At 41.9% G+C, this 14,674-nt stretch overlaps 1 protein-coding gene across 1 annotated transcript in view; it reads right to left on the reverse strand.

Annotated features, from left to right (window-relative positions):
- DNAH14 (dynein axonemal heavy chain 14) overlaps window positions 1-14,674 on the reverse strand; it is a gene marked incomplete at its 3' end in the record, with an annotated part of 442,814 nt that overhangs the window by 407,625 nt on the left and 20,515 nt on the right. Inside the window, exons 2-4 of the mRNA XM_082252323.1 lie at window positions 8,237-8,386; window positions 3,868-3,995; window positions 1,501-1,682 (exon numbers count right to left, since the gene is read on the reverse strand). Coding sequence (XP_082108449.1) covers window positions 1,501-1,682; window positions 3,868-3,995; window positions 8,237-8,386 — 460 coding nt within the window. The remainder of the gene's footprint in view (window positions 1-1,500; window positions 1,683-3,867; window positions 3,996-8,236; window positions 8,387-14,674) is intronic.

Here is a 14,674-nt window from a genome sequence, read left to right on the forward strand (position 1 = left end):
GCGGTGGACGAATCTGACACTAAATTACACTTTGTATATTGACCCCCCAAAATAATACCTAGCCACCCCTTTGCCACCCCTGTTTTAAAAGTCTAGCTCCGCCACTGACACAATCCCCCCACTGATACCAATGATGGGGGCACTAATTCTCCCACTAATACCAAGTATTTGGCATTATTCTTCCCCCTAATACCAAAGATGCATTGTTTACTCCCACTGACGCCAGGACAATTTCTACTCCCAATGGCCACAGTCCGGAGGAAGAAAAATGCTGAGTTACCCTAAGAAAACCATCCCTACAGTTAAGCAAGGAGGTGGAAACATTATGCTTTGGGGCTGTTTCTCTGCTAAATGTACAGGCCAACTTTTACTGCATTGAGGGGCCAATGGACGGGGCCATGTATTGTAAAATCTTGGATGAGAACCTTCTTTCCTCAGCCATAACACTAAAGATGGGTCGTGGATGAGTCTTCCAGCATGACAATCACCCAAAACATACCGCCAAGGCAACAAAGGAGTGGCTCAAGAAGAAGCACATTAGGGTCATGGAGTGGCCTAGTCAGTCTCCATACCTTAATCTTATAGCACATTTATGGAGGAAGCTAAAACTTCAAGTTGCCAAGAGACAGCCAAGAAACCTTAAGGATTTAGAGAAGATCTGTAAAGAAGAGTGGACCCACCTGAGATGTGTGCAAACTTGGTAACCAACTACAAGAAACATCTTACCTGTGCTTGCCAACAAGGGTTTCTCCGCAGAGTACTAGGTCATGTTTTGCTTGGGGATCAAATACTTATTTTAATCACTAAACTGCAACTTCATTTAGAGCTTGTTTTATGGATTTTTGGTTGGTATTTTGTCTCTATCATTTAAAATACACCTATGATAAAAATGATAGACCCTTTGTTTCTTTGTAAGTGGGCAAACGTACGAAATCTGCAGGGGATCAAATCATTATTTTCCCCACTGTATCTGCAGGGAACTCTGGAGGTGAGACCTTCCACCATAGTTCTCACCCCTGTTCCTGCACACCTTGGAGTTTTAGGTGTTTCTGCCTTCTAAGGTTGTTTTCTTGACTCCTGTTTCATTCAGCATAAAATTAATCAACTTAATTAAGTGAACACAGCAGGTCTGCAGACCTGGTAACTCAGATGAAGATATCTTGCTATCGGAGCGCCTGAAGATATGTGAAATTGTTAGATGGTTTAACTTTCCTTCCAAGAACTAAACTATAAGTTTAGAGGGGATTGTTGTTTTAATTAGATGCCAAAAGCAAGTTGGCTACCCACACTTCTGCCTGTGCACTATGTGAATATAGAACAGTAAAAGACGAATAAACAACTGTGACTATTCATTATACAGAGCATGAGTCAATAGAATGAGACACTAATGTTTTTTTTCAGTGAAAAACAGATTGCCTTGTTCTGTGTGATAATAAACACCACCAAATGAAATAATAATTTAGTGTGGTGGGTGATTCTTGGTGAATCCTTGATGTTTACCCATGGCTTTGTCCTGACAGGTGTCACTCTGGAAATGGACAGGCTGTGTAGGAAGATCCCCTCTCATTGTATTCGCCTCTTTAAAGCAGGTCTGAGTGTCTTTCCTCTCTCTTCCTCCTGACTTTAAGGACAACATTGTATTCTCTGTGCTTACATCACTCATTACTTCTTTCCTGTGTTTGCTGGAAGGAATAAGAACAAAAAGATCTAGCAAGACTAGTTTCCAAGAAGCAATTGATTTATTCCATTATATACTATAAGCTAGAACAGGGGTCTCCAAACCGCAGCCCATGGCCTGGATGTGGTCCTTTGCTTGCCTTCTTTCAGCCCTTGGAGGAATATTGCTCCCACTGACACCAATGATGGGGTACTATTGCTCCTATTGACACCAGAGATGGGGAACTAATTCTACCACTGACAACAATTATGAGGCACTATTCCTCCCACTGACACCAATTATGGGGAAATACTATTTCCAACGACACCAAGTATTGGGAACTATGCTTCCCACAATCCTTAAACAATCCCACAAGCAATAAATAAGCACATGGTGTGAAACGCGTTTGCTGCTATCCTGTTTGTCTTGCTACATTTCGATGTTGGACTTTTTGATTTGAAGAAATAAAACTCAAGTTTCTACTTTCCTGAGACTGGAGGTGCCGCTTTCTTTCTACATGCATATGGACTTCTTAGGTTGCGGACCTTGGTGAGCACCCAGTCTTGCAGGACTACTACAGTTTACTTGGGAATCCTACTGGCCCAGCTGTCAGCCCTTTGAGCGGTGATTTGTTTCTTTGCTACTATGCTTCCCACTGACACCAATGAAGGGACACTATTCCTCCCACTGACACCAATGGTGTAATGTGTTTTACTCCCACTAATCACAGAGTCTGTGGCATTGTTTATTCCCACTGATGCCAGGGCATTTTCTACTTTCACTGGCCACAGTCCAGCCCCCCTAAGTTTGAAGGGCAGTAAACTTGCCCTTTGTTTTTTATGATTGGAGACCCCTGAGCTAGAAAATAACCTGCATGCCAATCAATAAAGTGAACCTCTGACTATAAACCACAGTACTGTATATCGTTTCATAACAGTGTGAAAGTGGACATGGCATAATTCTGATCTATATCATCCCATATCTTATTTTTCAGTAAAGTTTCCTGGCATATAAACACTAATTACCACCACCCCTGTTTATCACTTTATTATTTTTAAAGCACAAGTCATTTTGTGACATTCCAATAAAAATAAAGAATAAAGTAGCCATTGAGTTGCACTTTAATCAGCATATTGGCACTGTCTACTTCACATTGCATATCAGCAGCTGCATCCAAATATGGCTGCTGGTGTGAACAGGCCATGTGAGGAAAAGATTCCTACTGTTTTTAAATAGATGTGTTTCCCATTCTTTTTTTACACTCTTTTTATTGATCTCAAACAGTTGTTCAAGATTCTATATGTACATGGGACCAACACATATTGCAATCCAAAAACGACTGTACAAAAAAGAGTATCAGTGTAAAACAAAAATGAAAGGTATATGAACATTGGAAATTACGGCTGAAACATTATTTTTTGCTTAGTAGTTATGTTACGATAAGGTCCATACGAGATAAGAAAATTTGTCAAAATATGCAAGCCAGGGCAGTTTATCCTGAGCTCAGCATAGGCATCAATTTACACCACAGATCTCATATTTTATGGAACATAAGGGGACAGTTTCTCCTTTCATACATAATTTCTTATAGAGAATTATCAATTTAACTAACAACTTCCACTGAGATGCACGAGGAGGGGATGAATTCATCCAACTGACAGCCATGACCTTGTGGGCCATAAATAATGATCCCCTTAGGAAGTTTCTCGTGTAATGAGACCAGTGGTCTTCATCCAATAAACCAAACAAGCATATTTCAGGTGTGTTAGAAAGTGTGTTATAGTAGCTGGGAAATTAACCAATAATTTTCAAAAGTCAGATTTAACTGGGCAGATCTACATTGGGTGGACAAAATCTGACCTAGAACCACAGAGAACAGCGCACACATACAAAAAAATGGTTACTTTCAAATCTTACAAGGCTACCTAAAAACACCTAATCTTAGTAAGTAAATGAGGGGATTCAGTCACACCATATGGCCATACCATGCTTAAGCTCACCACTGCGCCAAAGTACCCCATTTTCATGGGTCCTACACTATTCATAGCATGAAAGAAAAATCTGACTTAGGGTTGGCCATATCACAAACAGTTAGAAGTGGACATACATCCCATATGGTTCTCCTTCTTTAACATGATTATAATGCTATTCACATGGAAAAGAATGATATTGGAGTATTTTGAGCAAATGCCTAAAAAAAAAAACCTTACGCCATAAGTTTATTTTTGTCTTCTTTTAGCTTCCCTAAGCTTCTTCTTGTCCGATCCTCTTTGCAGATGAAGGTATGAATTGTAGAATACTTCTCTACGTTTCCTGAAGGTGGCTTCGGAATAAAACCCTGTTAAAGAACATAATGAAAAATACAGGGATATACAGTACTTTTAGTAATAGGATAATTTCTTCAATGAATGTGTATGATCCATGATCAACTAAATGTTTCTAAAGATTTTTCTCATATATATCCTAGTGAGTCTGTAGACAGTTCAGCTCATAAAGTGTATTAATGCTGAACTTCAGGAATTAGGAAAGATGCACCCTTGCAGTGCCCGCTCCCATACTGCAAGGGTTACCTGGTCATTAAAGAGGAACTATGCTGTATCTGAGCACCACAAATCAAATGTACTATTTCATTTATTATTAATGTTCAAAGCAAACTCCCCCGTCCATCCATGTCTCCATGCTTTATTTTGCTGAGAAAAAACTTAGAAAAACACCCCTAGCATTTCTGGTCGTGGCCATTTTGAGTAAGGGCAGAGGATTCATGTAGCAATTACTTCCTAAAATCCATATGCCCTTAGCTCAGGCATGCAGACAGGAGGCTGTGCTTAGCTGAGGAAACTCCTCCTCCTCTTCTTAAGACTCATGGGATGTATGACATAATTTGCCTAGGCATGGGAAGTAGGAAGTAACTAAAGAGATGTAAAAAAAAAAAAACTTTAAATCAAGTAAATATAATATATGTTTCTATCTATTTACTAATGTTAGTAGTGTAAGGATGTAAAATAGTTAACAGAGAGAGTGAAGTTCCACATTAAGAAAAATAAGTAATACTTGCCTCACTACCTGCTCCGGCAGGCTCCCTCGATCTGTGTGACTAATTCAGCGCAGCCTCCTCTCTAAGACATTCCAGCCATGGTCACAATTCAGCCTCCTTCACGTACAATACAGGGGTAATAGCTCTGCATTGTATGTAATGATGCTGAGGGACGCCTACCTTGCTGGATCCTCAGGAAGAGCACAGGAGCCGGTCAAAGTGGGGGTTAAAGTGGTTCAAAAGGCAGAAGGTTTTTCTATCCTAATGCATTCTATGCAAAAAGATAAAAAACCTTCTGTGTGCAGCAGCCTCCCTTAGCCCCCTAATACTTACCTGAGCCCCATCTCTATTCAGCGATGTTGTGCGAGAGACTCTGCTATCCGGGGCTCTCCCTCTTGATTGGCTGAGACAGCAGCGGGCGCCACTGGTCAGTGAGCAAATGAGGAGAGAGAGTTGGCGGGCCAAGCCGTGGCTGTGTCTAAATGGACACACAGCGCAGCGACTCGGGTGCCCCCATAGCAAGTTCTTGCTGTGGTGCACTCTGCAGGAGGGAGAGGCCAGGAACGCCGGCAAGGGACCCGAGAAGACCCGAGAAGAGGAGGATCTGGGCTGCTCTGTGCAAAACCACTACACAGAGCAGATACTGTAAGTTTAACATGTTTGTTATTTTCAAACAAAACTTTACGGTAAGTAATAGAGCTTCTTCTTCTACATCCTAGACTAAATTACCATTTAACCCTTGAAGTACGGAGGGAGGAGGGACCCACTGCTAGGGTGCATTTTGCCTTATTCCTGGAGTTCAGCTTTTAAGCATACTGTATATAAACCCTAGGACAATGTGTAATGTATTATATTTTTTAGTCCTCAAGTGTGGCTGCATTTGTTTTTTTCAGGTTTTCTTTCCTATAAATAGGGAGAAGGTTTTCTGTAGCCCATGGAGTGAACTGGGCAGGACTAATAAGACTGCTTGAGATAACAGTACAAAGTGCAAAGGACGCAGGACAGAATCAGATTTCTGTTAAAAACAAACTTTTTTTTTGCACTGAAAACAGATAACCTGGGGTGCCTTGAGGTTTCTACAGGGGTGCATTGGCAAAATGCCCAAAAATTGTATACAAGCCGGCATGTGGATGAAGGCTACCTTTTAGTTACACTAAGTCACAAGTTTTCATTGTTCACCATTACAACCTTCGAGGCTGCCAGCATCCTAACGACCCATGGCCTCCTCAGTTGATAAGGATGTCACTCATCTGCATATCATCCTTGTTTGACCCTCCCCTGCCCCTCTCCATCAGAGTTGGGGAGAAGAGAAACATTGGAATGCTAGTCAGTACCAGTTTTCAAAAGTGTAGTTGCTTTGGAAGAATAAATCACCTTTAATATTGGGTGTCCTACTTGGACTTGTGGATGTTACTGCATTTTTTAGAATACCGCATTTATCGGCGTATAACACGCACCGGCGTATAACACGCACCGGCGTATAACAGACACCTAAATTTTAGGAGAGAAATTTCAGGAAAAAAGCTGAAATTTAAAATAAACAGCTTTGAACTCAGAACATTTTTTTTAATCAAATGCAGTCTCACCAGTGCCCACGAATGTAGCCTCATCAGTGCAGTGTCCATCAATGCAGCCTCGCCAGCGCAGTGTCCATCAATGCAGCCTCGCCAGCGCAGTGTCCATCAATGCAGCCTCGCCAGCGCAGTGCCCATGAATGCAGCCTCACCAGTGCAGTGCCCATAAATGCAGCCTCACCAGCGCAGTGCCCATAAATGCAGCCTTGCCAGCGCAGTGCCCATAAATGCAGCCTCGGCCGCGCAGTGCCCATAAATGCAGCCTCGCCAGCGCAGTGTCCTTAAATGCAGCCTCGCCAGCACCAGTGTCCATCAATGCAGCCTCGCCAGCGCAGTGTCCATCAATGCAGCCTCGCCAGCGCAGTGCCCATGAATGCAGCCTCACCAGTGCAGTGCCCATAAATGCAGCCTCACCAGCGCAGTGCCCATAAATGCAGCCTCGCCAGCGCAGTGCCCATAAATGCAGCCTCGCCAGCGCAGTGTCCTTAAATGCAGCCTCGCCAGCACCAGCGTCCTTAAATGCATCCTCGCCAGCGCCAGTGTCCTTTAATGCAGCCTCGCCAGCGCCAGTGTCCTTAAATGCAGCCTCGCCAGCGCCAGTGACACTATCCAAATCCATTTTAAAAAGAGAGAAGGGAGGACGAGCTATTGCAATCATCGGAAGTCCCGGCGCTTATGATAGACGTCACACAGCTCAGCATAGGAGGCGGGACTTCCAATGATAGCTTGTCATTCCTTCTCCTTGAACCGGCTCACCCCCTTCTACCTCTCGGCGCTGCTTCCTGGCCTTTTTTTTTCTTATATCGGCCTATAACACGCACTGTTGCTTTTTTCCTCCATTTTCAGGAGGAAAAAGTGCGTGTTATACGCCGATAAATACGGTAGTTTTTACATTTTAGAATGGGGTGCCTTGATACTGTCCATAATTTTTAAAGTGTGCCTTATGTAAACAAAGCAGGCGAGTCTTCTGTCAGACAGGCAGGGAGAAATCAGGAGTTTCAGCTAAGATGAAAACCTGATCTCTCTGTGCCTGTCACAGAACCTTCCCCCTCACAGTGAGTAAGCACCAACAGGCATACATTAACCTCTTTGATCACCCCAGTGTTAACCCCTTCCCTGCCAGTGTCATTTATACAGTAACTGGTGACAGTACGTAAAAAAAAAAATGTATAACGTTTTTTTTACAATCTTTTAAAAAAAATGTTTCCCTATTTTACAATTTTCTTTACATGCTGTCACCAGAGAAATAAATGACACCATAGTGACACTGTACTGCTCTGATAAGGTGATCAGGACATTTTTTTTACACTATAATTGCTTATTAAAGTTTTAATGGCATTCATCCTTGTTCCATTGTGTACTATGGTGATAGCTGTGATTGGCCACAGCTATCACATGGTACAGGTCTGCTGTGATTGTCCTTGTTATCACTGTGAACAATCACACAGATCACAATAGTACACAATGGTTTTGAATGACAAGCCATTGTTTGTTTACAACTGACATGTGAGCGCTGTGATTGGTCACAGCGTTCACACTTTACCAGGGCTGCTCAAAGCAGCCCAGTACAACAATCAGAATTCTGCTGTGTTCAAGGGCCTGCACGAGGTATGCAAGTGGGAGGACGTCATCTGACATCCATCCAGGATAACAGAGTACCCGACCTTTTTATTATAAAAGGCCGAGTAAACCTGTTGCTTTTTCCAGCATTGGCAATTCACAGGTTTATTATAATTTGATTTCCCTCATATGAATAGTTAGACTAGTTAAAAAGGCTTCAGTTCCCTTTAAATCAGGTCAGCCTGGGCCTTAACAATCCATTGCTTGTTTAAAAAACTGGCAGAAGAGGACCACTCCAAGGTTGATGCGTGGATATTATATGGCAATTATAAAAACTGCAGCGCAGTTCTATTCGCAGAGCTTATTGGAAGAGACACTTTGTTTTTATGCTGGAAAAAAAGGAGTGCTCACCAGTCTGTGTTCATTAGGGCTGACAGGCTGTTTATGCATGGCAGTCTTTCTGGATACCATCTGGAGAACATCTGAATTCTCTGCTGTGAGATGTAAGCGAGAGAGCAGATCGCTCCTGCGCTCCGTGGCATACATCATGTGTCTTTCTTCCTGAGGTCAACAGAAAGAAAACAAAGGAAAATACAATTATTTCTCAAATATTCTTTGTAATTAATTTGATTACAAGACATAGGCAATATACTTTATGCTGGCCACAAAGGATCTATGCCATCTTTATTCATCCTGTATTTGTTTTAACTTCCAAAGAAGTCTAAGAACACTGCTTTTTTTGTTTTTACTGTATAAAGTAACACCATGACTTGATCATTCAGGGCAAAGAAACAGATTTGCTTTCATCACCTCTTCCCATCAGTTTTACTTACCTTTCCCTTGCTACAACTACGTCAGCCATGACCACGGCAACGTGTAACCCACACATGGCTCTCCTTTGCTCCCAGTAGATGAATGGAGTGCCAGGGGAGCGACAAGAAAATGTGTGCTGCTGGGGAGGGCTAAGGTAAAGCCTAACTCTAGGTTGGGCTCCTTTCCTTATTTCCTGCCCCAAACAACCCCTCCTACATAGAAATTGTGGAAAGATAATGGAATATAGTGAGAGGATGTGGGGGCTAGAATAGGAGGTTGGGGAAGAGGAACAAGTATGGCAGAATAGGTGTGGGTATAGATAGTAAGATTATCAGGTTTGTAGGGGAATGAAAGCTGTCTGTGTCTGAGGTAGGTTGGGCATCAGAAATGTGGCTATTTCAGGCCAAAAGGAGTTGTTTAAGTCCATTGTCAAAGAGTGTGCTATCCAGTAGTACTGGCTATTACAGAATTAAGTTTCAGTACCTTGTAGGGACCTAGAGAGACCCCCTATATGTCTGATGTCCTTCACACATTGTATCATTGGAGGGGTAGTGGACTTCACTTGAGTGGGAATCCATGATCTGGCTGTGTTAATCAAATATCTATTCACTGACTTTTTACATAATTATAAAGAGGCTGTGTTGTGACGCAGTGAATTTCTGTACAATGGTATAGAGTCCAAAAAATTCTGGAGGTCTGGATAGGACCAGAAGATTTAGAGTACATCTCCAGATGTGTGACTACATCTCCAGCAGGTCTCCGGTACAGATGAGAACATCTTATGCAATACAGTTGGTGTGCGATACCATTGGGTAACTATCTTATAGCCCAATTTCTGATATCTACTGCAGAAAGATGAGTTGTATGAGAAGGTTAGAATTTTGGTATGTGTCTCTTATGAGAGAGCGATCTGAAGGTCTAAAGAAAATAATATTGCTGCGCCAAGTCTTTCACTGGAGATAAATAAATAAATAAATATGTTTGGTGTACAAATTGTTATCACAATAACTCTAAATCAGTCCATCAACTGTGATACTAAAGTGATAAATCAATTTCTGAGCCGTGATTATAAAATCAATAATATTAATAGTCCCAATCCTCAGTGAAAATAGTGACTGAAAGAAAATCAAAAAATCTTCATCCACAAACGTGATTAAAAGTGCTGCATGCTTCACTCCAGGTGCTCCTAGTGACTAGTGACAGATTAGCAGCTCACCTTAGGAACAGACTCCTGAGAGTCAATACACACTCTGGCATAATCACTGCAGTCTGGTTTGCCTTCCCATCACCGCCTCCTGATAGTCCATTTCAAAGCACTTCAGCAGTGCGGACTTATCATAGCATCAAACGCTGCCTGTGGTCTCCGGCAATCGACGTGATGACGTGTACACCAAACATATTTATTTATTTATTTATCTCCAATGAAAGACTTGGCACAGCAATATTATTTTCTTTACGTTTTCACAGGTGTTTTTGTGTTTGGCACTGATTGTTTGCAGCCTTGTGCACAAGAATTTTGATTGATTCTTTTTTTCTGTTTAATGTGGGCTTGCGCTGATTATTTTTGATTTACATATGATCTGAAGGTCTGTTTCCCAGAGGACTAGAAAATGTAACAGGGTCTAGGATGTTTCCTCAAGCAGTAGTTTGTAACTATGCATAAGAGAATGCCTCAATGAGCCAGATTCCTTACATTCCCATTTAAACTGTGCGAGGGAAGAGAATGCTTGAAGAGGTTGGCTACTGGTGGAGATTTGAGGAAATTATCATCTTGGAGGATCTGTAGATGGCCTAAAGTGGAAAAAAACTGTGTCCTGTTGCATTTGGTCTATTGTTATCCAGGAGGAGTTCTAATAAGGTGCACGACACTGTGTTTGGTATTTTGTCTAAGTGGTAGGTAGGAGTTTTCCTGAAACCCAAGTGGCAAGTTAGGATTTCTTAGTATTGGCCATAGTGTGGACGGGGCGGTGAGATCCAATATGACTCAAATGCTAATTTGGCAAAGTTTCAATTTGCAGCAATAGTCCCGTGTATATGTAAGAGGGAGGTTGGTATAGGAGCCCCCTCAAATTGATATTTATTGCTTCATTGTCCCATGTCTGCACCAATCAGTTACCCTAGTTAAGTGTTAGGTGAGCTTGTATAGTCTTATGTCATTAATGTCACCCCATATGCAACTGCGGTCTGCGGAGAATGAAGTGTTTTATTCAGGCTGGTTTGCCTGGCCATATGAACTAGTTTAAGACTAAATGGATTGAGTGAAAGAAGGGCTTGGGTATATGTATTAGGTTCATCTGGAAAAGATATAATATGCAGGGAAGAATATTTTGTTTAATTATGTTGCATCTTCCCCATCCAAAAAAAAAACTACCTGTTTACCACCTGATCATTCCACATGTAAAGATCAGGGGGTGCCAAATTTAGGATGAAAAGCTGGGAGGGGTCCTTAGACAGTTGGATACCGAGGTATCTGATATGGGAGCTTTTTTTTATGTTGTAAAAGTCTATATGCAGCACTAAAAAAGGTTTATGGCAGTTCGGATTGAAATTGGAATAAAAAGGGGAATGAAGATGGAACCCCGCACCAGGTTCAGTATGAGTAGGAAACACACCACACCACTGTGACACTCCAATCTCCTTACCAGAAGAGGAAAAAAAGCAGGCAAAAACTGGGATCCAAAAGGCACTAAGTTCCAACAGCAGATGAACGGCTGTATGTTGAGAGCAATGAGACTGAAAAAAGTTGCTACAATCCTCACACAGGACTCCAGTAGATAGACTCACATATACGATATCACCAAAATAGACTCTTTGCTGCTGCGGTTCCAGTGGAAGTTTTTTTAGTCTCAATTCTCTCAGCATACAGCCGTAGATCTGCTGTTGGAACATAGTGCATTTTGGACCCCGGTTGTTGTCTGCTTTGTTTTTTCTTCTGGTAAAGAGAATGGAGTGTGTGGCCTGGCATTAACCATTTTTACCACTGCATATAGACTTTTACATGTTTTTTTATTTGCTATTAACAAATTTAGGCTGGCTGCTTTCAAATTTGTACAATTTTTTTATATTACCTGATCGCGCAGATATTTCTGTAAATTTTTGTATTTTTTATGTTGGATAGTGGGGAAATAGGTTTTGCCTAAAGGCTTCCAAAAATGTAAAACCAGCACTCCCCTGCAGGACTCTTGTCTCTCTCCCCAGTCCAGCCCCTGGTTTTACCCCTCCTCTGTTTTTACTTTCTTTTCCTTTCATAAAAAGAGTAAAAAGGAAGAGTCTCAATGAGTCTGAGTCATACAATATGTGCACATTCTTTAAATACAGTATATTTTCAAATAAGAAGTCTCAGCAGGTACTGTATGGATCTTGGAAAAATACATTTAAGCAATATTTGGACTTTGTAGGTACTCCATGCACACAAAACTCCAATATGTATAAAAACATGAATATTATAGTACAGCATTATTTAAAAAATAATTGAAAAGGTGACTTAAAAAAGATGCAACCCTATTTGACTGAGGGGGTCCCCATACACAATCCAAACACTATCAGAAGACATGTGAGTAGTATACTGGGGAACATGACCTCCAACAGTGTTCTGTGCATGGGGTACCGAGAAAGTCCAATTAATATTTGTTTGTCTTTTTCCAAGATTACCATTAGGATGGGGTACCCCTTTTTGAACACTGGCACTCTTCCTTTTGCTTTCTATTAAGCCACTGTATGTATTAAAAATTAGAAAGTATAATTTTTCTTAGATGTCCTGTAATGCGTTAATACAAAAAAGAGTTGCGTACTAAAGTTTTCAATATACAACCCATTCCAAAAAAAGTTGGGACACTGTACAAATTGTGAGTAAAAAAGGAATGGACTAATTTAAAAATCTCATAAACTAATATTTTATTCACAATATAATATAGATAACATATCAAATGTTGAAAGTGAGACATTTTGAAATGTCATGCCAAATATTGACTTATTTTGGATTTCATGAGAGCTACACATTCCAAAAAAGTTGGGACAGGTAGCAGTAAGAGGCTGGAAAAGTTAAATGTACATATAAGAAACAACTGGAGGACCAATTTGCAACTTATTAGGTCAATTGGCAACATGATTGGGTATAAAAAGAGCCTCTCAGAGTGGTAGTGTCTCTCAGAAGTCAAGATGGACAGAGGATCACCAATTCCCCCAATGCTGCGGTGAAAAATAGTGAAGCAATATCAGAAAGAAAAATTGCAAAGAGTTTGAAGTTATCATCATCTACAGTGCATAATATCATCCAAAGATTCAGAGAATCTGGAACAATCTCTGTGCGTAAAGGTCAAGGCCAGAAAACTATACTGGATGCCCGTGATCTTCAGGCCCTTAGATGGCACTGCATCACATACAGGAATGCTATTGTAATGGAAATCACAACATGGGCTCAGGAATACTTCCAGAAAACATTGTCAGTGAACACAATCCACCGTGCCATTCGCCGTTGCTGGCTAAAACTCTATAGGCCAAAAAAGAAGCCAAATCTAAACATGATCCAGAAGCGCAGGCGTTTTCTCTGGGCCAAGGCTCATTTAAAATGGACTGTGGCAAAGTGGAAAACTGTTCTGTGGTCAAACTAATCAAAATTTGAAGTTCTTTTTGGAAAACTGGGACGCCATGTCATTCGGACTAAAGAGGACAAGGACAACCCAAGTTGTTATCAGCGCTCAGTTCAGAAGCCTGCATCTCTGATGGTATGGGGTTGCATGAGTGCCTGTGGCATGGGCAGCTTACACATCTGTAAAGGCACCATCAATGCTGAAAGGTATATCCAAGTTCTAGAACAACATATGCTCCCATCCAGACGTCGTCTCTTTCAGGGAAGACCTTGCATTTTCCAACATGACAATGCCAGACCACATACTGCATCAATTACAACATCATGGCTGCGTAGAAGAAGGATCCGGGTACTGAAATGGCCAGCCTGCAGTCCAGATCTTTCACCCATAGAAAACATTTGGTGCATCATAAAGAGGAAGATGTGACAAAGAAGACCTAAGACAGTTGAGCAACTAGTAGCCTATATTAGACAAGAATGGGACAACATTCCTATTCCTAAACTTGGGCAACTTGTCTCCTCAGTCCCCAGATGTTTGCAGACTGTTATAAAAAGAAGAGGGGGTGCCACACAGTGGTAAACATGGCCTTGTCTCAACTTTTTTGAGATGTGTTGATGCCACGAAATTTAAAATCGACTTATTTTTCCCTTAAAATTATACATTTTCTCATTGATATGTCACATATGTTGTATTCTGAATAAAATATTGAAATTTGAAACTTCCACATCATTGCATTCTGTTTTTATTCACAATTTGTAGTGTCCCAACTTTTTTGGAATTGGGCTTGTATTTGAATCTTTTGAGTATTTTATGACTCTTAAACATGGGTGCCTTAGCACATGCGATGAAAATGGCTGTGTCTTTTCCCCACACGGGAAGCCCAGGTGCTGTGTACAGACTCCTACAGACACCAATGGCTGTGTGCAGATGTACTTAGGTATACATCAGTGCTATCGTAAACACAAGTGCAGCGTTACGGATGTATGCAAAAGACTAATGGCGCTTTTCCACTGCATGGAACCGGACAGTTCGGCTCGCTTTTGTGCTTTTCCACTGCTGGTACCGCATGGTATGGTGTAGGAACGGTTCGGTACGGTACGGCGGCGCTTTTCCACTGAATGGAACCGAACGGTACGGCTCTCTAAAACAGTACCACCTCGATTGTGGTTCCAAGAGGTACCATACCGGTACCCAGTGGCGTAGGGTGGGGGGTGCAGGGGGGGCCGACCGCACCGGGCGCAACATCTGGGGGGGCGCATCCGCAGTGTCACTCTGTCTGTCTGACTCTGACATACACAGTTCACACACTGTCTGCGGCTGCCTCTATCTTTAGGCTGGGAGATGTCCAGCGCGGCCGCCCTATGGCTGAAACTGGCGGGGCGGGGCTGGACTGTGCCTCACCTGTCCATTGGTGTAGGGTGGGGTGGCGTTGCAAGCCAAGCCCCGC

The sequence above is a fragment of the Pelophylax lessonae genome (genome assembly GCF_965119305.1).
Source record: "Pelophylax lessonae genome assembly, chromosome: 3".
NCBI classification, from domain to species: domain Eukaryota; kingdom Metazoa; phylum Chordata; class Amphibia; order Anura; family Ranidae; genus Pelophylax; species Pelophylax lessonae.